Consider the following 26,636-nt stretch of genomic DNA (forward strand, 5'->3'; position numbering starts at 1 on the left):
TACTGAAATTTATTTCTGACCAATCCAAATTGAAAATGCGAAACCCAGTGCAAGCCTTAGCCTTATAAAATTGTTGGAGGGGCAAGCATGTTATTATAATTTTGCCTTCCCCCTCCCCCAATGATTCCCGAGATGAGATTTTCTTACTTTTTTACAGAAAAAAAAGAGTTTTCTGAATATAAGCAGGATGTGCGCAGTGTACTCAGAACATCCGAACGGCAGAAAGTCTCTGCAAAGTTTGACCAATGAGATGTAGAATGTCGTTGTGATTTACATATAAGTCTTATATTAAAATGCCTTGAATTTCCAATAATAAGACTTGACCTGGCTTATTTCCTTAATTTCCATGTATATAAAACACACACACACACACACAAACACACACACACACACACACACACACACACACACACACACACACAAACACAAACAATTAGGGGATGCTCTAAAGTGCAGATTTGGACATCTTTCCCCCGCTTGGTCACATCGACGCCCCCTCGCTGGTCATACCACCCCCAATCATGAACATAAAGCGACACCCTTGACTACCAGTGGCGGTTCCAGGGGGTACGCACCGGGCGCCACCCCCCTCTTAATTTCCAAAGCGAAAAAATAAAGCTACAAATGGCAGTTTTTGGACTGTAAAATGTCAAAACTTTCAAGCTCGCTCGCTCCGCTAGCTCTCTCGCATTTAATCGCCATGCCATTCTACTGATGTTACTGCCAGTAATTGACAGCAATTGCGCCCCCCCCCCCCGCCTTAATTTCCAAAGCGAAAAAATACAGCTACAAACGGCAGTTTTTTGGACTACAAAATGTCAAAATTTTTAATCTCGCTCGCTTCGCTAGCTCTCGCATTTAATCGTTATGCTATTCTCCTGATGTGGATGCCAGTAATTGCCAGCAGTTGCGCCCGGCGCCCCCCCCCCCCTTAATTTCCAAAGCGAAAAAATATAGCTACAAACAGCAGCTTTGGGACTGTAAAATGTCAAATTTTTCAAGCTCGCTCGCTACGCTCGCTTGCATTTAATTGCTATGCCATTCTCCTAATCGATGTTACTACCAGTAATTGCCAACCTGCTAGTAATTGCCAGCAGTTGCGCCTGGTGCCTCCCCCTTTAATTTCCAAGCGAAATATAAAAAGAGCTACAAACGGCAGTTTTTGGACTGTAAAATTTTCAAGCTCGCTCGCTACGCTCTCTCGCATTAAATCGTTATGCCATTCTCCTGATGTTGCTGCCAGTAGTTGCCCAGCAGTTGCGCCCGGTTCGCCCCCCTTAATTTCCATAGCAAAAAAATATAGCTACAAACGGCACTTTTGGGACTGTAGAATGTCAAAATTTTCAAGCTCGCTCGCTTCACTCTCTCCCATTTAATTGCTATGCAATTCTCCTGATATTGCTGCCAGTAATGATAGCAGTTGTGCCTGGTGCTCGCTGCCAATAATTGCCTCGCTTCACCCCCTCGCCGAGGATCTCACACCGTCACATAATGTACCCCCGCATTTTATAATCATATAGTACCTCACTGTGATATTTAATTCCCTAGAATTTTGATTTGAAATGCCCAATAAACGCGACTATTATACTATGTTTTTACGAAAAGTCCCTATCGTGGTAGGGGGTATCCCCCTCCCACACTCTCCCCCGTTCGGTCGCTTCGCTCCCTCGCCGAGGATCTCACACCGTCACTACCCCCCGTATGTTATAATCATAAGATAGTCCTTTACAGTTATTTTTCCACTATGTTTAACTTATGCTTGTATTTTACATGCCAATAACAATGTATGTAATCATACATGTATAATATGTACAGTGTATTATGTAAATGTACATGATGATACAGGCACCAATTGGCCTAAATCAAATAAAAAAGAATCTCGCAGGTACATTGGATTTTAGTGTCAAATCGCACCCCCCTTGAAAAAAAGCTGGTGACGCCCCTGATGTAGTGTAGACAAAAACTTTCGCGTGCAATTTAATTTCGCGAATTTTGGCGCTCGCGAAATTCGCGAAATTAAAATGCACGCGAAAATGTTTCGTTCTTCTGGTTTCTCAAACCTGTCCCTCTTTTCTTCATACTAGTTTCAAAGACTCACTGTGCATATGCATTTTCCGACCTCTCTCGACCCCTTCCTTTTTTCAAATGCATGACTCGTGTATTTCTTCCCTTCCTCGATCACTGCTTGAATTATCATATTTATTTGTTTCTTACGACTTTCTCTGCCTCTCCCCTCCTCTCTTTCTCATTTCAAAACTTTACAATGTTTGTTAACAAGACTACTTTCTACTTTCTACATTGATCAGTTTGTCTAGAAACACTGTACAGTCACGTGCAAATTAGTATGAAGGAAAATTACACCACTATTGCATAAATTCATTATCACTTTATTCACTTCTTTTTGTTCAAACACTTTTTTTTCATGAAGGTTTATACAGAGATAATCTGATCCTCCAATATCCAAGAAGTATTGTAATACAAACTAGAACTATCACTCAATGTGATTTATACCCCCTACTAACAAAGTAACTGACATTTGCCATATCTCACGTCAAGTGCTCAAAACCTGAGTGAGTAAAGTAAATAAATCAACAATTTCTATGATTTTCATTAGAAATACTGTTACCATAGCAACACAATGTTTGACATTAAGAAAAAAATGAAGTTTGCCCAGCTATATCATAACTGTCACATGTGCCAAATCTCAAGTCAAACGCTCAAAACTGAGGGAATAGGGGAATTCACGATGTCATTGTATGATTTTCATTCAAAATAAAATTAGGCTGTCACCATATTGTGTCGAGCCCACTAATGTCAATAATATTCGACCGCTAATGTGGCTGTCGTATCTTTAAGCATTAACACTCCCACTACAATGTGCCATAATTCAGTCAGATCATTTGATTGTCTTTATTCCGAGTGGTTCCCAATCGACGTGTTCTCTTACTCTTTTCTTTAATCTGTGTACACGCCCAACAATCTCAATTTTATATTCGAAAAGACACACTGTATGTACCATTCTCTTGCAAAACAAAAAGAAATGACTGTATTTCATTTTTGTAACATATGATTGATGCAGAAAATTCCGGATAAATTCATTTGAATTTTGATCGTGTAATGTCATAACAACCACTAATGTCATAAGACGACGACAAATGTTATAACGACTACTAATGCCATGACACGTCAACGACAAATGTCACAATGACCACTTTAATGTCATAATACGTCGACGACAAATCTCATGATGACCACTAATGTCATAACACGTCGACGACAAATGTCATAGCGACCAATAATGTCATAACGTCGACGACAAATGTCAAAATTTCCATTTTTGCTGCAAATGTCATAAGACGTCGACGACAATGTCATAACCATAATCTCATAACACGTCGACGACAAATGTCATAACGACCACTAACACGACTAATGTCATAACACGTCGACGACAAATTTCATAATGACCACTAATGTCATAACACGTCGACGAGAAATGTCATAACGACCAATAATGTCGACGACAAATGTCGCAATTTCCATTTTTACTACAAATGTCATAACACGTCGACGACAAATATCAAAATCGAATTAACCACAAATGTCATAACACGTCGACGGCAAATGTCAAAATTTCAGTTTTTACTGCAAATATCATAACATGTCGACGACAAATGTCATAACGACCACTAATGTCATAACACGTCGACGACAAATTTCATAATGACCGATAATGTCATAAGACGTCGACGACAAATGTCATAACCACTCATCTCATAACACGTCGACGACAAAATAAATGTGAAAATTTCTTTTTTACGGTAAATGTCATAACGACCACTAATGTCATAACACGTCGACGACAAATTTCATAATGACCAATAATGTCATAAGACGTCGACGACAAATGTCATAACCACTAATCTCATAACACGTCGGCGACATAATGTCAAAATTTCTGTTTTTACTGCAAATGTCACAACACGTCAATGACATAATGTTAAAATCGAATTAACCACAAATTTCATAACGCGTCGACCACAAATGTCATAGGACCTAATGCATCACAGGGGAGGATCCAGGAATTCTGTAAAGGGGAGGCACCTTAACAAAATCAAAGGTTGATGCAACCTCCTCCCTTTTTGAATTGTATTTCTTTTATTTTAACAAAAATAGAGACGGGGAGGGGGCCGCGCCTCCTCTAGATCCGCGACTGCTTCAGCCACAGGTTAATGGTAAAACCCGACGCTTGCATTACAGGGAGGCGACTTTTCAAAACTACAAGCTGGCGCAACCCCCTATTTTTTTCTTTTTATTTCTGTTGTTTTAACAAAAACAGAAAGGGGGCATCAGAGGGAGATGCACCCGTCTCGATCCGCTATTGCGTCATCCACAAATGTCAAAACTCATTGCTTGCATTTCATGGGCGGATCAAGGAATTCCGTAAAGGGGAGACACTTTTTCAAAATGAAAGGCTGGCGCAACTCCATCCCCCTAATTATGTTCTTCTTATTAAATTTGTTTAAACGAAAAAAAAAAAAGAAAATGGAGGGGTGCGGCAGTCTTTACTTTTGTAAAGGCGCCTCCCCTTTACGGAATTCCGTGATCCGCCCCTGTGACGCATTCTGAAATTTGTGATAAATTTGGAAAATTTGACATTCATGGTCGACGCGTTATGAAATTTGTGGTTAGTTCGATTTTAACATTTGTCATCGACGTGTTATAACATTTGCGGATAATCAGACTTTGATATTTGTCCGATGTTACTTTTGTCGTCGACGTGTTATGACATTAGTAGTCGTTATGAAATTTGTCGTCAACGTGATGACATTTGCAGTAAAAATGGAAATTTTGATATTTGTCGTTGACGTGTTATGACATTTGTGGTTAATCCGATTTTGACATTTGTCGTCGACGTGTCATGACATTAGTGGTCGTTATGACATTTGTCGTCGTCATCTTATGACATTAGGGAGCTTTAGATTTTAGACGCGCGGACGTTCAAAGGGGAAAAAAAATGTTCTGCGCACGCTCAGACCATGTTTTTTTTTTCCCCTTCCGCGCGTCTAAAATCTAAAGCTTCCTGTTAGTGGTTGTTATGACATTACACGATCCAAATTCAAATGAATTTATCCGGAATTTTCTGCATCTATCATATGTTACAAAAATGAAATACAGTCATTTCTTTTTTGTTTTGCAAGAGAATGGAACATATAGTGTGTACATTCGAATATAAAACTGAGATTACGTGTTATACAGATTAAAGAAAAGAGTAAGAGAACACGTCGATTGGGAACCACTCGGAATAAAGACAATCAAATGATCTGACTGAATTATGGCACATTGTATTGGGAGTGTAAATGCTTAAAGATACGACAGCCACATTAGTGGTCGAATATTATTGACTTTAGTGGGCTCGACACAATATGGTGACAGCCTAATTTTATTTTGAATGAAAATCATAATACAATGACATCATGAATTCACTTAACTCCCGCAGTTTTGAGCATTTGACTTGAGATTTGGCACATCGCGGTGACAGTTATGATATTTAGCTGGGCAAACTTTATTTTTTTCTTAATGTCAAACATTGTATTGCTATGGTAACAGTATTTCTAATGAAAATCATAGAAATTGTTGATTTATTTACTTTACTCACTCAGGTTTTGAGCACTTGACGTGAGATATGGCAAATGTCAGTTACTTTGTTAGTAGGGGGTATAAATCACATTGAGTGATAGTTCTAGTTTGTATTACAATACTTCTTGGATATTGGAGGATCAGATTATCTCTGTATAAACCTTCATGAAAAAGAGTGTTTGAAGAAAAAGAAGTGAATAAAGTGATAATAAATTCATGCAATAGTGGTGTAATTTTCCTTCATACTAATTTGCACGTGACTGTACAGTGTTTCTAGACAAACTGATCAATGTAGAAAGTATAGAAAGCAATCTTGTTAACAAACATTGTAAAGTTTTGAAATGAGAAAGAGAGGAGGGGAGAGGCAGAGAAAGTCGTAAGAAACAAATAAATTGTATGATAATTCAAGCAGTGATCGAGGAAGGGAAGAAATACACGAGTCATGCATTTGAAAAAAGGAAGGGGTCGAGAGAGGTCGGAAAATGCATATGCACAGTGAGTCTTTGAAACTAGCATGAAGAAAAGAGGGGCAGGTTTGAGAAACAAAATAATATACCATCAGTCTGAAGATAAATTTAGGGGCCTTTAATAGCAACAAATATAACAGAGGGGGTTGGGAGCTGAGAAATAAATACATCCCCATCATTTTATATAGGTAGCCTACACCAATACAGTTGTGCATCCGGTGTTCCATATGGAACCCGCAATAACATTGATCACTGTTGCGCATGACTGATGAGATATCACAGAATATTCATTGCTTTTTCATCTCTTTCCTGTGAATATGATTCTCTCTCTTCCCCCTTTCCTCCTTGTCAGATTTTTTTTTTTTGCATTGTTTTGTTTTTCGCACTCGTTTAAATACTTATTATTTTACACATGTACTATTCGATGAGGGTCTACCACTGCAGGCAAAACTTTCACAGCCCGTGCACACACTCAATGACGAACGTGTACGAATCGAATCGTCGCGAGCAGAGGCACTCACACAACTCTTCGCAACGAACCCGAGCGGAGTAAGCATAGACGTATTACTAGCGGTTTCATTGAATTTAATTGCGAAAAGCCACAGGCTTGCGTGTAAATAAAAAATACGCAGACCAGGGGACATCCCCGCTCTCATTGCGTTCATACAGTCTACGCTAGAGGGCTCTGTTGCTATCCACCAAACAGTGCCGTACAAAGAGAGTTTGGCCAACTCGGTTTTCGGAAGCCTGTGATTCAGACGTCTGCTTGTGGCGTTTGGGAGAATATACTCTCTATGATAAAGAACCTCTTCGTCCTCTTGCTGTGTTAGGAATATAGTGGAATTGTTTTTTTCGCATCTATCTACAACTGTGAAAAAGAGTACTATGGAAAGAAACTCAACAAAATCGGCCCCCAGGTCAGACAGATAGACAATGAATATGTGGTCAGATAAAACAATGTAGCCTATTGATAAGAACAAGCAAGCGAACGAATCGAACCGGCAAACCTTTACAATAATAATATTCCTTGCTGATTTTCCTTTTCTTTTCCTGGAATGTTGACGAGATTGTTCAGTTCATATTTTTTCTTCATCGCAACATAATTATGCGCGAAGTATATAAATTCAAACGTGAAAGTTAAGAATAAAGCAATCGATAAAAGGCCCGGGTACATTATACTTTAAAAGGGGATCATAAGCATTATAGTGATAAGTTTATCAGAGGATTAAGTCTTTTCCCCTTCACATGCTTTGTAATATTGCGTTGTATTATGAATGGTGACACGTTTGTTCCTGCGACAATTTTGCTCTGGTCTTATTTTCTCAAAGGACTTGGGTTGGTTAGGTGTTGGGGCTGTGATAGGGTTTCTACGTTTAGTTTGATTTGAGGATTACGATTATACAGGGTTAAGGTTATGCTTAATAATTGTTGGTAGAATTTATGTTTGGTTTAGCGTGCAGTTATTTCATGGGAGCAATTATTGTCGCGGGAGCAAATGTCATGGAACCATTATGTACATGCACATGATGAGCTTTGTGATGAGAAGGTATGCTGCGACTATCGTAGTAAAGACACACAGAGAGAGCAAGAGGACGGTTGACAGATATCACGATCTAACCATTCACACTTCCCTAAATATGTCTTTTTATCCCCTTCGAAGGGGGTATATATAATCGCAGAAATCAGTGTTGGCGTCTGTCAATCTTTCGGATGCGAATGTTGTGGATCAATATGCTATTGAAAATGTTGAGCGATTGATTTGAACTTTGGCTTACATGTCCGTGGCGGTGTGCAAGACATATTTTTATTGATGACGGGCAGTGCGCTTCCTTTGTAAGTGTCTTTTAAAATGAATCAGAATAGAAATCATAATAGGCTTAGTTTGTCAGTTTCTTTTAGCATATGACTTGAAATTTGGCACATGTGACCAATATGATTTGAAAATGTGCGAAACATAATATATCTTGCACATTTGAAAAGGGCGACTACAATGACGAAAAAAGGCGACAACAGAATGACGAAATATTATTTCGTAATAACCATTATTATCGCATTTTCCAAATGTTTCACCAGGCCAAATGTACGTCAGATCGTTAAATTTCATTCGGAGATGCAAAGCTCACTCGTGTGGAAGGGGGATGCCCCCCTCCCCCGTGCACACACTCCATCATTCTATCACTGCTTCCTTTGCACCTATGCGTTTTCCCCGGAGTGTGAGGCAGATTCTTGCCCCCCCCCCTCCGCCCCAGAAAGAAAAAAAAAATCTTCATACGCCATATTCAGTCTATGTCGAATTATTATAGCGACACAGTACAGTGTTCGTATCTTGGAGGGGCTTTTACATGTTCAATTTATCTATAATGCAAACACGCAAGAATTGTCACATGTTTGTCAACAAGAGATGCTTCCTTTATGAATAGATTTCTTTATAGATTTAAAAAAATCATTTCATGCATTTCTGTCTGATAATTTCATTCAATCATTGCTCTCATTTTTATATAGCTGGTGTTGTTTGGATGCATCTTTTTCTTATACTCGAGTAATATAATCTTCCATCTTTATGTGTGTTAAATTTACCCCAGACACTTAGTTTTGTTATCAGGAGTGGTCATTATTGATCCTAGATTTGTGATTAATCTGTTCTACTTTGTTTGAAATATAAATTCTGTAAATATTGTGTAAATATTGTATTATACTTTACCCTACAAATGTTGGTATGAAATTGATTCGTCGGCATGCATATCTAAGGGATATCTAATGCATGGCCTTGATTTCAGTTTACCTAAGTTTATTTTCATAATATCTCAATGTAAATTACATTAGATATAACAAAATAGAATGATGAATGCTGGCCAGTCCAGCTTGGATTCACAAATGAATACAGTGCAAACATATAGAACATAGCGGTGAAAATTTGGTAAAAAAACAGGTAAAAATGCTCTAGAAATTAAATAAGATGAAACCCACCAAAAAAAAAAAGAAGCTTGTTATAAGCGTAGATCCCATAGAAACTGAGGATTAAAAAAAAGAACAGATAAGGAGCACGGATACAGCTGAATGACAAGGCATGATTGCAAATAAAGGTCAATGTCAATGTCAATGTCAATAGCAATGTCAGTTGGGAAAAGGGCGGAGAGGTGTGTTCTCTGTCCTACGATTGTATATAATTCCTGTATGATTTTTACCTAGAGATCAACGGGAAAAGGGGCGTGTACCGTTAGCACGTGTATGTATTATCTATGGAACGCCAGAGTTTTAAATTGAGCTACAATTATATTCGATCAGCTGATTGTCGATGTTACTCGGTGTTGATCCGCTACAGGTCTTACTTTATACGTCTTGTCGGTAGGAGAACGGACTTCCCAGTTTCAGATTGTTAGAGAGCATCCACATTGCCCAGAATGACTGAAGAAAATTTAATTGATGGTGCTGCCGTACTCTCGAGGGCCCTTGTAGATCAGGTATTCCATTTCATGTCATGGCGTAGATTCTGTCAGTTATGAGAGTTACGACAGTCGAGTTCAGTCCGATGCATTGCATTTTACGTTAGCAAAATCAAGAAACCAACACTGCACCTACAATGCTGTTGTAGTTGATGTTGCTAGCTCGACCAGACGCCGTGCGAATTAAGCACGGCGACACTTGTGTACAGCGACAGTGTTGTGTATAGAGGTCTAGTTACTGCAATGCATGCTACAATTGTAGGTTGATGAAATGCTTGCTGTGTGGTTTTGGAAAAATCAGTGTAGGCCCTACTTTCTTAAATTATTTACCATTTGTTTACTGAAAAATCGAAGTCATCTTTGCTTTGTTTGTGAGTCACTTCAAACAACTGGTGCTGCGTTTTGCTCTTGTGAGATTTAAAACACAATTAGGTTGTAATGGAATATATGAGAGTTCTGCAAGAATCTTCTGCAAGAATCTTCAAGGTTGAAGGAAGCAGACTACTGACAAGAAGAAGAAGAAGAAGAGTTGATGTTAATCAGTTCAATCACACTCAAAATTAGTGTCCCTAATGTAATAGTAATTCCCTTTTTTAACAGAGCCTTTTTAATAGAAATACTGCGACAAGGTCCATAGGCGTAGGTCCAGGCAATCTTTTTTATCCTTCCTATGAAAACGGTCCCCACAAAATGTTGCTCAGATGTTGTTGCAGTAACTTTTGTAAAAAAATTCTACCCTTGCCAGCTAAGCTAATTATCCTGACATTACCCTAACATTTAATACCCCAACAGCCCATGTGTTAAAAGCTCTCATGGTAACATCCCGCTTCAGCTCATTTGCATCTCGAAGCTGGGACCGTTGCCAATAGGGAGCTTAAGATTTTCACGAAGGGGATGTTCAAAGGAAAAAAAATGTTCTGAGCATGTGCAAAAACGTGTATCAAAGTCAATCTATTTAAAGCTTGCATCGTCCAAGTTTTCACTACGCGTTCTGGGCTATTCTTATGTCCGCTCAATTCACGCCATAGAGAACTACTTCATGCATCGATCATATGGGGGCGCCATTTTATTTTTTATAGGTTGCGTCTCGGTATAATCTAAAGCTACTTTTCAGCACAACGCAGGGAGAGAGAACGTCCAATGCAGTCGTCATCTCAAACATCCGCTCCACAAATCTAAAGTTCCCTATCATAAAAATGAGAGCATGTAACATAAATTTTGATAACTTTTTCATTTCAATTCTGGTTTGATGAAAGTATGGCATTCCTATATGTCTGACTTTTGCTACATAGCCATGCGAATATGTGTGGAATCTCACATTAACAAACTAAATTTAGTTACACTGAACAGAGAGAGAAGGAGTGATGCTTTTGAATTTAACTTTGCTTCTGATTTCTTAATGCAATGCAATAACTAGAACTTTGAACTCAATTTAGTGAGTAAATTTTTTGAATAAAACGCAGTGACTGAAATTTTGAATGCAATTCAGTTGCCGAAATTTTGTATGCAGTGCTATGACTGATATTTCGAATATCATGTACTGAGTGAAATTTGAATGTAAATGTTAACGTGATGCATTTTATTTCACATCATTCGTGTAATGCATTACTTGTAGGGCTTGGAGTATGTGTTTGGGATCGTGGGCTATCCAGTCATCGAGGTTGGTGTAGCGATGCAGGTTGCAGGACTGAAGTTCATCGCTATGAGGAATGAGCAGGCAGTAAGTTATGATCATTTCGTGTCAAGTGGGAAGCATTAGATAGTATAAAGTAGCAAAGACAAAACAAAACGAAAAAAACAACAACTGAAACTTAATAGCAGTGAGCCAGTGGAGTATATTAGAGTAAAAAAACGCATCTGAGCTGATAATCCTAGCAGGAAATTGGCAAAATGATAAGTTAAGTACAGGGTATGCAGACACATACAATCGTATAGTATAGAGGACAAGCAGTGTGCACTGTCTGGGAGGGGCTAGTGACACAATGAAACAATAGCAGTAGGTTTATAGGTGTCACAGGCAGAGAGCCAAACAGGTAAAGGGGGGGGGGGATTAAGGCAAAGGGGTGAGAAAACAAAACTGAGAGGTAGGATGAGAGATAATCTCAGGGACAATAAATTGAAGGCAACCTGTAAAGGATAAAGATGAATAGGAAGGCTATATCAAACAGGATCAGGAACAGCACAAAGGTGAACAAGAGCATGAGTGAAGGGGAAGGGGGGGGGGGGGGGGGTTCAAGCAGGTGTGAAGTACATACATATTCCAGCAGTTTTCATAAAGACAGCTTGACCCTTCTCCTGTGTACTAAATTTTGATTGACAAAATCTGTGAAGTTCAGTTGAATTTTGACAAAGTGTCAGTGGGAGTAATCCAGAAAATGAATGAGTTTTAAGTTTCATTGAGCCTTTTATAATGGGAACCGAGTGTGTAGTGCATTATCTCAGTGGGAATATTACCACATTTTGTAGGCAACATGCTAACTGAGTAAGATGCATTTGTATAAAACAAAGATGCCATGCACTGAGAAGCTGTACCATGTAGGTCTTGGTGAAATTACAAATTGTATCGATTCTGAGGTAGCAGAAATGGCAAGGTGCTACTTTGGAATCCACAATTTCGTTAGTGGTTCAAAACAGTTAATGATATATAAATTGTTACAATGTATATCCCTCCAATTAATCTTGAAGGAAATAGTAAAATTGTTAGAATTTAAATTTTTATATATTTCTCCGCAGATAAACAGTGTATTGGATGGATATGAATTTACATGGTGGTGTATAAGGCTGATGCTGATGGCACTTTCCAAATGCTTTCGATGTGAAGACGTTCATCAATCACATAATATGCTTGATGAAATTCATGGTATAGTGTCATAACATTACATCACATTTTCTCCATTGGCATTTTGTTTTCAACAACATAAGCATAGAATAGCAATGTTTTGTGTGGTCACATGGTGCTATGTAGATCAATTATTAAACAGAATTGCATAAATGAGGGATATGATGCATGTTATTACCATGGTATCTCTTTCTGTCTTTCAGGCATGCTATGCTGCTCAGGCTGTTGGGTATTTGACTGGAAAGTAAGTGTGAAACTGACAGCAGTTAGTTTCATTTTCCGCTGAAGGAGGAATGTTTAGCAAAACAACAATTACAACATCATTACAAGGATGTCAAATACAAAAGAGAAATGTGATATGATTGCTTTTTCAAATTAATTCATTTTAGGTCAGTGTCAGTTATTCCCTCCAAGCAACAACAACAACAACAACAACAAAATGTACAAAAAAGTAGTTATAAAGTCATGATTTTTTGTCTTAATTTCATAGAATAAAATTTTTGTACATTTACATTTTCATCTTCAGAGGACTAATTGATGGGCAGTTCTTGTATTCACTTTCTTTTAAACTTTGCTACATAAACTTTACAGACCTGAAGTACAATTATACCAAATGTCAACTGGATGTTAATCATCATCATGAATGGATATTGATAATTATTTTAACTTTCTTAAAAGTTGATCTTCTGATTTTCATGCAACCTGTATTAAACCGTAGTGTTTCTTACTTATTTTAATCCTGCCAAAACCACTGAGCTTGTGTGGAAAATGTCTTTGTTTGTTTGTTTGTTTTGTGTGTGTGTGTGTGTGTGTTTTCAACTCCTTTAGGACAAGTCCCGAGTATACTTGGGCAATTGTCTATGTAAAATGTGTATTGTAACAAAATCAGTCCATCCTCAACGGGTTAAACTTGGACCCACATTGAGAGTGAACTTTCATCAATCAGCCACAATGGAATATCTGGCTGTTTTCATATGTACCTATCAGTGTTTTGTATTTCTAATTGTGCGATCATTTTTTTTCCCTCTTCAGCTGTCAGTCATGTGATATAACTGCTTATTTTGTTTGCTGCCCTCTGCAGGCCAGGAGTGGTGTTGGTGGTGTCTGGGCCTGGCCTTCTCCATACTCTAGGTGGTCTTGCTAATGCAACTGTTAATGCTTGGTAAGGTCAATGTAAATTTGATGAGGTCTACGTGTACTTACTTAAAGCGATTTTTACATTATCATCTCCAGATGTACCCCCCCCCCCCCCCCCACATTATCATCATTTTGTCAGATATGCTGCCTGTTGTTGTGGTATCTGCCTGTTGTATGGTTATTTAGTTTCTGCTAAATTGATCAATGTGTCTCTCCTCATCTACTGCAGACAAACAAACAAACAAACAAACAAAAATGATGTGTATATTTCATGTAAAAAAATTGCTTGGGTGATTTAGTGGGAGGGGGGTTAGAATCACAGTAGTTTTTACTTGTATATCAACTCCCTTGGCCTACCACATACAACATACACTGTATGTTTTGCAAGCAATATATTGCAAATGTTGACTTGTAAGAAAATTACGCAGAAGATTGAACTGGAGATTGAGAACCATGGTGATGCAATGAGAAATGAGAGTGATTCCTTTGGAAGAAGCAAATTTTGCAATTTTTGACCTTCCACATTGTGTTATGGGAGGGGAATACTTCAGCATTTTGTTCATGCTGCCAAGGTCAGTCAAATTTGCTAAAAATGAAAATCATCACAAACAATTTTTGGCGTTGACACTTCTGTGGGTTGAGATGATAAAAATGTTCTTTTATTTGCTTGAAGTGGCATGTCCTGACTTTTTATGTCAAGTAGTTCTTCTTCAACTGCTCTCCTTTCCCCCAGGCCCCTACTGGTCATTGGAGGATCCAGTGATGAGGACCAAGAAGGGATGGGGGCATTCCAGGAATGGCCACAGGTAAAAATGCACATCACAGTTTCATGTGATTTTTTGAAAGATGTGTTTAGGATTTTTCAGTCCAGAATGAAGTTGAAGATGTATGATAGATCAAGCACTCAGTCCATCACTATGCTTATTGAAGCAGGCTTGGAGTCTACTGATTTAAAATTGTTTTCTCAGTTGGAAGGAGCACAACTTTCTTTGCTTGGTGTCAAATATGTCTAATAAACCTATCATCGTGTATTTATAAACTCCCATATCAAAAAATTACAACTACACATATTCCGTTGCAAAGCCTTGTAGCTTGTCTGATGGTCAGTGGATATGGAGAAACTGCACTTCAATTTGATTTGAGAATGAGATTGTATTCAGGTAAGTAATATGACTTTTATGCAATCAGGCAGCTATGAAGAATGTGTGGCTTCTCTGCATACAAATCAAGCTTCTGTAGTCCCATGTTGTATAATTTGTGTCTCTTCCTGCAGGTTGAGAGTGCCAGACTCTACACCAAGTTTTCAGCCAGACCACCAACCATACAGCATATACCATTCTTTGTTGAAAAGGTATTAAGATACTAGAAATTCTACCATCCCCAGTTGTGATAATGATGGTGACAATGGTGATGTCATAATGATAGTACTAACAACAGCAACACATGCAATGTAAAGTAGAAACCCTAATCAAATCACCGCAACTTTTTGTATGGAATGTTCACTAATTTTCTGCAGGACACATGTATACCTCTAATTTTTCATTTTGTTTGATATAACACACTGCAAAAACTGCATGGCAGAGAATCAAGGGTGAGACAGAATAGGAAATGATCTCTCTTTGTCTGTTTGTCAAAAAACAAAATAACATTATGATCACATTATAGTACATACATTTTGTAGATGTAACAAAAGTGATATTCAATACTCAAAGCTAGGTTTCATTGTATCAGTTTGTTGCTACTTTCAGACAGCTTGAAAGACGAACAACGATTGACTTTTACACCTATGGTGATAGAGTATGTTCATATTCTCTTGATATGTAGGTACTAGCATTTTATGTAAGTATATAGTATGATTGCAAGAACATATTATTCTACTTGATTTATGGACAACAGTTTGATGAATTAGATTTTGACTTTCCCACATAACAAGGCGGTGCGAATCAGTACCCACGGACGACCTGGTGCATGCTATCTGGACATTGCCGGAGACTTGGTCAATACCACGGTGGACGAGAGCTCAGTGAGGTAAAGCCATCATTGTGATTTTGATTTTGAATCTATTTTATGTGACCACTAAGGATGTACTGAATGCTTTATATAAGGAAGCAACTATAGGACCGACAGCATTAAGTCCCTTCCGATGGACCAGGCAAAAGGAATAAAGTGTCTTGCATAGGAGTACAACTGCTACAGCCAGGGGACTTGAACCAGGAACCTTATGATTGATAGTCTGTAGTCCTAACCACCGATCCACAACAGCTCCTCTGTCATACTACTGGTATCACACAGTAAAACCTTCCCCTGTCTTTACTCTGCAGGTTTGTCTGTAGAGATGTTCCTCCGTACTGATACATAGGATATTTTTAGTTCTAACTGTGAATTAGCGAAAAAAATGTGTGAAAATATCCACATTTACAGTAATACAAAACATTTTTCAGTATGTCAACTCACATAATATGTCAGCTAAAGCAGGGGTTACTGATTTGATGTCAAAAGAGTTTCTTTCACTGCAGTTATCTCCTTGGTATAATTCCACTCTCTGGACTCTTCACACAGTCACATATAGACAAACACAATACAGCAGGAGTCACACAGTATACATCTTGTGATAGACCAACACAATTTATTTCTTGCTCAGTTAAGAGTAAATTGTACTCAGTTATGTTCAGAGGCAGATTCATCTACAAAGTATATTCTCTTATTTTTCATTCATGAGAATGGATACGTGAATGTGATTCTTTTTGAATGTTAAATTGTTTTGTAACAGTCAACTTCAATAATAAATTTAATGTCTACAGCTCTACAAAATTTTATCCTTGAAAAGCTGTGATAAAAGATATGAATAAGATAGTTTGAGTATGCCAAAAATAAGTCACATGCTGTCAAAACGGGATGAAGCTGGATCATTGGTCCTAGCACTGGTCTCATGGCCTCTGTTGTGATGACCCTTCTTGTGGAATTGAATTGTGAAAGTAAGGTCAAAGTATGAATATGCCCCTTACAGAGTTTCAGCCACAATGTAGAATTTGATTATTCCTTCTTTTTGTTTGTGTCTCTAAAACAGGAGTGTCAAATACACATGTAGAGGGTTAAATTGCAAATATATGCTATATAAGTGGGATTGATTAGTTTTGCTATCAATTTCCTTATGTTTGGAAGAGAGCCCTTGTATATAACTTTTGTTACCAGAATACAATGCATGAGTAAGGAAATTTTGCCAATTTTAGTACCATAAAGACACACTGACCTATGAATAAAGAATATCCGAGCACATCACAATTTCAAATCTTTTTCATCGTTAATGTTTAACGTATGAAGTCAATATTTGAGCAAAGTTAAAACTAAGAAGGCTAAAGAATGAACTGAACATGCATAACCATGACCTAAAGAGAAAATCACTGTTTCTGCATATCGAATACTTGATTGAGGCTTTGAAATCATGCAACATAGTTCGACAAACTATACAGTGTGGCACTTTACCTGAAGAACATCTTCTACACATCTTGAACTTGCTCAAAATTTATGTTCTTACTGTTCATTTTGTTCTTTTTTTTTGCCACAGATTCTTCCCCAAAGTAGGTCCACCACCCAAGACGTTAGCAGAAACATTTCAGGTTCAAAAGGCCCTGGAAGTTCTTGCCCATGCTGAACGTCCACTTGTGATTGTAGGAAAAGGTATTTATGTCCTTTATTTGTCAAAAATGATGGAAATGAAACTCACAAAATCATGACAATCTCAACATTTTCTCATAATGTACCCCATTCCTAACAGGGTGCTGCATTCATGTTTGCCATCACACAATAGAGTTCTATGTTTGTGTGTTCTCATAATTCACACACAGTCATTGCTTGTGGGGAATGATCCCGGCGGATTGTATTGTAGGCATGACTGATTCCATTGTGTGGGGATTACCCAATGAACCCAGTGTCATACTTCTTTGTCCATTTTGCGAGAGCCATATCGTTGCTGGGGCAACAAGACCTCGTATCTGAAATTTTGGTGAAAATGACTTTTTTTGCTTGATGGTCAGATAATCAGGTAAGTGATGTCATGTCCAAATCCTAACTGTCTTACCCTAAAAATGAAGCCACCACGGCATGTCAAAGGGAAGGCTTTCCCATTTGATACAGCGCTTTGGCTGCCATGTTTTTCCGGTCTCCTGAACATTTGACATTTTGTAGATACGAGGTCTTGTCGCCCCAGCGACAATATGCTGGAGTCACACCTAGTCCCTGGCTGAAACTGAAACCCACTACCATCAAACATTTAGTGTGTACAATGTATTATGAATGTAGTATTACAAATAAGTAAGTCTGAACTGCACTAGTGAAGACAGATTGCTCAGACCATGTTTAGCAAAAATTGTCACAATAGAAATGAATACCTGGGACTAATATCCAGAGAACTGATATATTAGAAGGAAGATGAGATGAATGGTCTTTGTGCAGTTTTCCTGTCTGACTCTTATTTGCACTCATAATGCATGATATAACATTCCCCCCCTTTTTCAAAATACAAGCCAAGACTTGCGGTGCATGATTTAGGCCTCTCCTTTATCAATTATACTGGTGTGTTCACAGATGACCTTGAATAAGAAGTGACAATGTGAAACCCAAACAGAATACAAGTTTGTGAGTCACACTGTTGCTTTGATTGGGGATAAATATCTGTGCTTCTTGCCAACTACAAATACTCAATAAAGTTTTAAATAGATACTGGCATCTTTTTAGCATGATACACTGAAACCTCCCATAAATGAGATCTGATATGGTGAGATTTTGCAGGTCCCATTCCTTTTGTATTCTTGTGTTTTATTCCCTGATAAAATGAGAATTTTTCAGTGGTCCCAAACCATTCATTCTAGTAAGGTTCCCCTGTATCTCTCTATGCTAATTGATTGATTTCGGACTCCAAAATTTGGATCCCCAGGAGCTGCCTATGCCCATGCAGAGAAAGAGGTGCGCCAGTTCCTGGAATTGACCGGTCTTCCATTCCTCCCCACCCCGATGGGAAAGGGGGTGATGCCCGATAACCACCCTCAGTGTGTCATTGCTGCCCGATCACGGTAAGTTTAGAAATCACGGCTCCTTTTACAGCATGTCCCCCCAGAAATTACAATCAGATTTCTGCATTGATGACTTTCAAAATTATTAAACAATCTGAATGCTATTTCAGGGAAGGAAACTATAACTTCTTTAAAATACCTACATTTTGCAGAAAGCCTCATTCAATTAATTTTGGTTAAGTGATCACAGAGCAATGTGGATCATTGTAAAGCTTCTCATGGGTTCCTTTCTTCCAAGTTCAGCACTTGGATGCTCTTGGAACTGTGAACACAAGAGACAAAACTTGGGAGGGAAGGGATTCCTGATATGTTCTACAAAGATTATCGTTTCTCTTTGACCACTGAAGCAAATCAGATGGGGTTTTCTGTAAAGTGTCTATATGTGATAGTTTCATACTTTGAAATTGCATGTGGATTGATTCACTGTTTTTAAAGTTATCGTTGTGGAAAGTTGATTGTAATTCTTTTCTCTTTTTTTTTTTTTTTTTTTGGGGGGGGGGGGGGGGGGGTGTCACACACAGTATAACCTGTCATGCATCCACATACTTTGCTGTCATTATCCACCCATTAACCCTTACTGTGATTTGTTCCCTGATTGGCATGCACACTGGAGTGCTTTCTTTGCCAAGTGGTTAGATGTCTAGAAACTGCCATGTCAATGAGTATTGAAAGATTGCCTCTAATCCCTATTGTGTTATTAATGGCCTTCCTGTTGGACTGAAGCACATGGCTACACCTGAGTGAGCTTGCTAACTTTACAACAATTAAAGGTCAAGGTTTGGATGGATTACTGACTGTTGATCAAGAAGCTTGGCAAGTTACGTGGAGTCTCAGGACCACATGATAGGGTCAATAGCACTTTGATAGTCCCCCAAAGCAAAAAAAAAAAAAAAAAGGGGGGGGGGGAAGAAACAAAACAAAAACTTGACTGTTACTGCACTCTCGGATGTTGCCATGCTACAGTCTAACATGAAGACTTTTTGACACAGCAGAGATTAACCTGTTGAGGACGAGTCCTAAGTATGCTTGGGCAGGTGTCTATGGGAAATGCCTGTTGCAGCAAAATCAGCCCATCCTCAACGGGTTAAGATGATTGAATTGAATAATCCCTATTCACTAAGAGCAATTACAGGACACCCATGTTGAGAGTGAGAGAAAGTAAAATTTTGCAATTTACTGATAAGGAAATGAACCTCAGCGAGGGATAAAGATGAAAATGTGACAACAAGTGGCTTGCCTGCATATACGCCAGCCCACTCTGACAAACTATGTACCTCAACTCGACAGGACGGGCATGATGACACCTACATCATGAATTAAAGGCATTAGGTAATCTCTGTTTATATGTACACATGGTTTCCTGAAGTCTGTGCCAATCCGCAAGGAAAGCACTACAGCAGGCATGCCAATCAGTGCATAATTTAGCGTGTCAAGGGTTAATACAATGAATGCTCTATGAACATTGTGCAAGTACACTTACAAGCAGTCTTATGCTTATCTCAGTCAAGTCCTTGTCTTGGATAACACAGTAGTGTACCTGGCTAAAACCACCGGCTGACTGTACCCAGTCACCATCCATGGTGGACCTGCATGGGTTGGCATCCACTCACCATTTTTTTTTCTCAGTTGAGAGTGCATGGGAGTGACCCCTTCAGCACATTTGCACCCTACATTTGACAAGATAATATGAAGTTGGGTCTGCATCCATTCACCATTTTCCCCCTATTTGCCAGCTGAAAGTGTATGGGGTAGACCACTGAACAGCACGCTTGAACCATAGCTCTTGGCAAGATATGAAGTTTGGTCTGCGAGAGGTGTGACTCTCTCCCACACGCACATGACTACCTTTTTCCTTTTTGCCTCATCCTACCGACAGGAAGTCTTGTCTCTTGAAATAGGGTGCAGCATGAAAACACACAGCAGTGCTCAGCCAGTATCACTCGATCTCTTAAATTCCAGCTTTACTTTGAGATTCCAAAACCCTCCACTGCATTCAGTTTGCAGTATTATTTGGTTCCGAGTGATTTTGCCAAGATCTTGCCATCATGTAAATTATACATGTAGTGGAACCTCGATATAGAGTGGTCAGATATAAGTAAAACCCTCTTACAACAAGATGATTTTGTAGGTATCAATTCTTTGTATTTCTTTGTTTTTGTGCTCTGATGAAGTGAGAAACCTTTGAAGGTAGTTGTCATGGTTTACAGGTAATTGTTACAGCAAGGTTCTGCTCTTTTTTGATGTTTTGTGGAAGTTCAGAAATGAAAGATCAACCATAAATGAATTTTCTTGGAACTATGGAGCTTTTGACTTTGATCTTGCCATTGAAATTGGTTTATATAATGGGATTCCTTAAAGTGATGGATTTAGAAAGAGATTAGGAAACAAATCAAGATTGATATTGCATAGATATGCAAAGATCATGCTGACGCGACTGAGGGAGAAGAGAGAAGTATGATCATAGGAGACCTATAAAATCATTATGCAGTTGTATTTCTCTAGTGTGCTTGCAGAGGTGCATTGTAGTTAAAACTTCTTTTCATTAAGTATATTGCTAAATTCACACCCCTTTCATCTCTTTGAATGTAGATTATTAAGACTAACAAAAGATGACAATTTCCCTGTTTCTAACTGTATCAATGTACAGAACCAAAGAAATATAAAGAGTTGGGGCCTGCAAAATCACCATGCTATAAGAGGGTTTGTAATATCTGACCTCTTCACAATCAAGTTCCACTGTAGTTGAAAAAGAGCCATTTCTTTCAAGGTTAAGACAAATTTACCCTTTGTATTAAACTAAGCGGAAGTGAAAATGGTGCGTGCAGAGGAGTTTGGGGGTAGGGTGGAATTCATAAAGTGGCAAGTGGATAAACACAATACTCATTCCCATAGTTCTGAAGAAACACCGGGATTGACAAGCATGGTACGGTTCAGTTTCTTCCGGACATTTCTGCACCGCTCATTGATTGCATTTTTCACACACCGTGCCAGCACTCTGTCGGAAGCGCTGTTTGGAAATATTTTCTTCACCTCGGCTATAATCATGTCAATAGCATCAGGATTGAGCTGCTTGAATATCCGTCCATTCGATCGCATGCCGCCACCGCGCGTGTTTCCTTCGATCATTTCCTTCACCGTGAAGCACTTGTTGGCGAGGCGGTATGCAAAGCTCGAAGCATTGTTTGCTTTGTAGACAATATCCTCAAACTCGCTGACTGTCATCACCACCTTGTAGTGGGGCGTACCGAGCTCTATGGTTTTGTTTTGTGTCGCACGCGCAAGAGTATCTGTCAAGTAGGACTGATGATTAGACAATGGCGCAGCAAAAGATGCGTGCTTGGCGCTACTGACCCCTTCCTCATCACCCGAAGCAATCTCGGACACTCTGCTGACTTCGCAAGTGCTTGACTCTCCGTCCATGTTCTCGTCAGACAAATCAGACCAGCAAGGCTCTGCTTTCACAGTCACTATTTCCCCATTCTCGGTTTCAACCAACTCCCCTTGTCCTTCTGATAGGACAGTGGCGGCAGCCTCGCTAGAGCTTGAATTGGTGCCCTTTCCCACGACTTTTGTTGGTACCAACATGGCACTCTCTGCAAATTCCTCCCAACCTGAATTGCCTGGAAAGCTGTTAGTGAGGAGAGTCATCGTGGCATCAAGCAGCTTCTGGTGTTTTTTGATGTTTGCTAGCTCCAGCCCTTGTTTCGCTACCTCGCTTTTTATGTCTTTCACGGCCGCAAGGATTTCTTGCAGAAGTGTTTCGTTTTCCTGTAGTCACAACAAAAGCAAAGGAAAACAAAACAAGGGACGGAAAATCAAATTGTAGGGGGCAGCTGCTGAAAGAAACAATGACACTGTGGTATTGTTGTTGTAGTTGTCATATTTGGTCATTAACACTTCGTGTGCTTTGAGTGCCAATTGGTACAAAAAACCTCACAGCGTTACACACTTTCCAAGGGCCCTGCTGGCACAGAAACGGCTTTATAACATACATACTAGCAAGTCAGATGGCTGTACTTGGTCTAAAATTCAACAATCTTCAACTTGAGCAATCACATTTCAAGCAACTTTGGTTTATTATATTTTTCAAAGAACATACATATATATATATATATATATCCAGCTTGTTTGCAAAGAAAAATAATTTCAGATTTTGGAATATACCTGTAAGGATATTTCTTCTCTATATTTTTAAGCAGCCATCTGCATATAAGGTTAGAGCAGAATGATAAAATTAGAATTGAAAAAAAAAAAATGTCTTCCTATATTGGAAGGATGTCAGGTAGTTCGAGTAGCCTTGTAGTAATGAGGTGAAAGTCTAGCAACTGTAATATTACCTCATTTGTATGGCCAGCTTCATCGACTTCTGAGTGAGGGCGTTTGTTGGATTTCTTCTGCAAAGAATAAGAGTGAAAATCATAATAGTAGTCATACAAAGAAGTCTTGCTTCATATTGTCGACAAGACTGTCGAGACAAGACTGTTGGGTGAAACCACTAATATTGTGCATATACATGTTTTTGTTTTGTTTTTTCAGTTAAGAAAATGTAAAGAGAGAGCAAATTATGGAATTAACTCTTTTGCATGGAATGGAAAAATCTCCAAAAGGACACAAAAACAAGTTTATAACTTTTTTCCTCTTATTCAACTTTGTCTTATGCAAACCATCACAATATTGATGACGCTACATGATTGAGAAATTCTGTTATCTGCATCAAAAAGGTATTGGTCAACCAACCTTGACCCAACATTTTGAAGGAAACAATCATTAGCCATCAGGGTGTTAGTTTGTTTCATGAACTGGAAAAAACGACAACAAATAAACAAACAGTTTCAGTCAGAAATCTTTCAGAAGAGAAGCAATGATTGAATTCTTGTATCATTGCCTTAAAACACCAGGGGTGAAAGGCCAAGAAGATATTTGTTGCAAAATAATTGTTATGTAATATCAACAGATGCTCAGAAACAACATGCTGATTAGAGTGAAGATAGGCTAACATAGTGGTGCTGACAATTTTAGTTTTTACTGCAGATTGTGATCATCGTCAATTTGAAAGTAGAGTGGGATTCGACAAGATTATATACATCTCTGGACTTTTACTTGTTTGCAAGTCCCCACATAGGCTCCTGTCCTGGTCAATAATCTATGACTATGAACCTGTTTTGTAGACTCCTATCCAGATCAGTATCCGATGACTGTCCCCCTTTACATAAGGTTTGTATCCTAGTCAATGTTTTATCACTACCACCCTATACAATGCACTCTCGTTATAACAAACACATTTATAACGAAATTCCGATTACAACAAAGAGAAAATCTAGGTTGCAAAATTAGCCACCCTTTGTTTTTTATTGTTTATTTGTTTGGTTACAATGAGATGTCGATATAACAAAAGAAAACTGCCAGTCCTTCGGACTTTGTTATAACGGTAGCCCACTGTATATAAGCCCGGCATATAGGCTTCAGTCCTGGTCAATATTCTATGCCTATTAACCTGTACATAGGCTCCTATCTTGATCAATATCTTATGACTGACCCCCTTTACATAATGCTCCTGTCCTGGACAATGTTCTATGACTGTCCCCTGTACATATAGGCTCTTGTCCTGGGCCCGATTTCAGAAAAGATGTTAGGATGGCAGCTCTTGCTGGAATGGCAACTTCCAATGGCAACAGTCAATCAGGAAGCTGGATTCTTGTCATTGCCATGAAAATTGATATTCCATCAAGAGTTGCTATCATATCAACTTTTTGTGAAACAGGGCCCTGGTCAATATTCTATGACTGTCCCCCTGTACATATTATAGGCTCCTGTCCTTGTCAATATTCCAGGACTGTCCCCCTGTACATATAGGCTCCATTTCTGGTCAAAACTCTATTACGACTGTCCGCCTGAACATAAACTGCTATCCCCCCTTTACCTTTATTGTGGCTCCGAAGAGAGTGCCCACCAAGCTGGAGACCATGTCCCGTCCCATGATGATGGCCTGTCTCACCTCACTGCTCTGCTGGTTGCCATCGTTTCCTCCAGCTGGCAAATTAGACACCTGCCAATATCACAATTAGATGGTAAAATTTTCTGACTACTTTACACAAATCCTATGTTCAAGTTCAAGTTCAAGTTTGTGAAACATTTATTTTCCATCTTTTTCATGTAGGAAATCACATGCATGAAATTTTTGTACAGGAAAGCAGAACCTCAAAAAAAGCAGAGCTTGTGATGAGCTGCCTTACAAAATACATTACATCACAAACACAAACACAAAAAAACAACAAAAACATAAAAAACATAATAATAGTTCCCATGGCAATATTGAAATGAGATATTCCTCAAAGGGAGATATTGTAGTCTAACAGAGAGGCAACAGTGAGTATGAAAATATGTGTCGAGCTATGTGCTGGTAAGAATATAAAAGTGGTTATTTATCTTTTTTCAGTCATTTTTTTTTTGGGCCACTTTATGGAGATGAAGGTAGCTAATGTAGTGGCCGGGCAAAGATAAAACCAGGTAGTGTTTTGAGACCTTAGTTGAAACTCATCTACAGGTTTATTTACTTATTTTTTTATTTCAGAGGGAAAAATACAGTGTATGATATCTGAAATTATGTAATGTCCATACATGCTAAAGAGTCCAATAAAAAGTGGGGACTCAAATATGTGACTTTCTTTGTCGACATGATTTCATCGAGTTACCAAATCAATGAATTATCATGATAACTACGAAGAAGAAAACTCACATTAATCATATCGAGTGTGTTGTCATACCATACTAAGGGGAAAAACTCGATCCCCGGACCCTTGCATATCATAGTGATTTTCCCGACATTAGAAAGTTTCAGATTTGCGACGCAGACGGTTGCGTTAACCGTTAGCATCTACATGTATCCCTGTAGCTGTGTCGTGTTGCAAAGTATAGCTTTAGATAGAGAATTTTCCCAAGCACGACGCGGCCGTTAGTTGAGCGTGGCGTATGCAAAATTTGCTCCTGCGCAAGCTAGCTTAAATCTGAAAAACCTTCCGTCCTGGGTTAAACGCTAGAACGGTTCTCGGCAAAAATAGCTCCCATTCCCAATTCCCGGCCCGATTGAGCAGTCAACCAATCGGCGATGTTGTCAGTACGGCTCCACACAGGAAAGCGAAAATGTCTTAGAAGTGGGGACGGGGGTCCGAGTGCGGGGACGGTCACAGCTGATTGCCTGAATGCGTCCTCTAAGTCTTCCCGTCGTGTAGCAAAGTTCCCCGATTTTACGAGGACACAGCCATATACAAAGCAAAATGACGCCCCCATAATTATGTACCAGTAATGTTGTTCGTCATGACATTAAGTAGCTCTCTGCGTCGTGAATTTTAGCGGAAGCTCGAATGGCCCAGAACCGTCATGAAAACTCAGCCGACGCGAGATCGATTTTCTCGAGCGATCTTGCCCATGTGCAAAACATTTTCCCCCCTTACGTCCGGGGCGCAAATCATAAAGCTCCCTACACTACGGAATCCGCGGGAAACCTTCGAAAATGCAATAGTTCCACACAAGTATTTTTGCTGTGGCGCCTGTTTTAATTAATGCACGATGTGCGTTCTGCTTCTGATGTACATGTCATAGATACTATTACATACAAGTTTTTCACTGAATTTCGGACAGTAACGAACGCAATGTGATTTTTCTATTCTTCTCTGACTCTCTTTCTCTTTTTATAATTAAGCTGTGAATGTAGCAGATACTTCGGATACGTGCTGCCGACACAGCAGCCGCCATTTCGTGTCTTTTAGAATTGGCGCCAAAAAGTGCATGTTTTGACATAGTCTCGCATAAAGAATTGGCATGTGAATTGTCATGGAAATCGTGATCCGACATTAAATATAACGCGAGTTCAGAATGAGCACAATGACAGTATAACGATAATCCAACCAACCTGTAGATACACGCACATACACACTCACACCCCTGGACGTGTTTCATCAACGTTTGTCATCGCTGACAATTTCAGCAAAATCCTTGGTTTTGATTGGCTGAGATGCTCTGGTCACTGACTGTTACTATGGTG

General features: G+C 39.0%; 2 protein-coding genes across 2 annotated transcripts in view; one reads left to right on the forward strand and one right to left on the reverse strand.

Moving 5' to 3' along the window:
- The first annotated feature begins 9,437 nt into the window (after positions 1-9,437).
- LOC139720220 (2-hydroxyacyl-CoA lyase 1-like) overlaps positions 9,438-26,636 on the forward strand; it is a 69,150-nt gene continuing 51,951 nt past the window's right edge. The window contains exons 1-9 of the mRNA XM_071631587.1: positions 9,438-9,568; positions 11,166-11,270; positions 12,593-12,633; positions 13,471-13,551; positions 14,260-14,332; positions 14,800-14,877; positions 15,460-15,554; positions 17,092-17,204; positions 18,460-18,595. Of these exons, the coding sequence (XP_071487688.1) occupies positions 9,509-9,568; positions 11,166-11,270; positions 12,593-12,633; positions 13,471-13,551; positions 14,260-14,332; positions 14,800-14,877; positions 15,460-15,554; positions 17,092-17,204; positions 18,460-18,595 (782 nt within the window). The 5' untranslated portion in view covers positions 9,438-9,508. The remainder of the gene's footprint in view (positions 9,569-11,165; positions 11,271-12,592; positions 12,634-13,470; positions 13,552-14,259; positions 14,333-14,799; positions 14,878-15,459; positions 15,555-17,091; positions 17,205-18,459; positions 18,596-26,636) is intronic.
- On the reverse strand, positions 21,476-24,572 carry LOC139720182 (uncharacterized). The gene is made up of 3 exons (XM_071631547.1): positions 24,516-24,572; positions 22,933-22,989; positions 21,476-22,363 (listed from the first exon to the last, which is right to left on the reverse strand). The coding sequence occupies exons 1-3, from the start codon at positions 24,570-24,572 to the stop codon at positions 21,476-21,478; spliced, it is 1,002 nt and encodes a 333-aa protein (XP_071487648.1).

The sequence above is a fragment of the Diadema antillarum genome, unplaced genomic scaffold (assembly GCF_040938485.1).
Source record: "Diadema antillarum isolate AM-2024a unplaced genomic scaffold, OU_Dant_1.0 scf00000123, whole genome shotgun sequence".
Lineage (NCBI taxonomy): Eukaryota > Metazoa > Echinodermata > Echinoidea > Diadematoida > Diadematidae > Diadema > Diadema antillarum.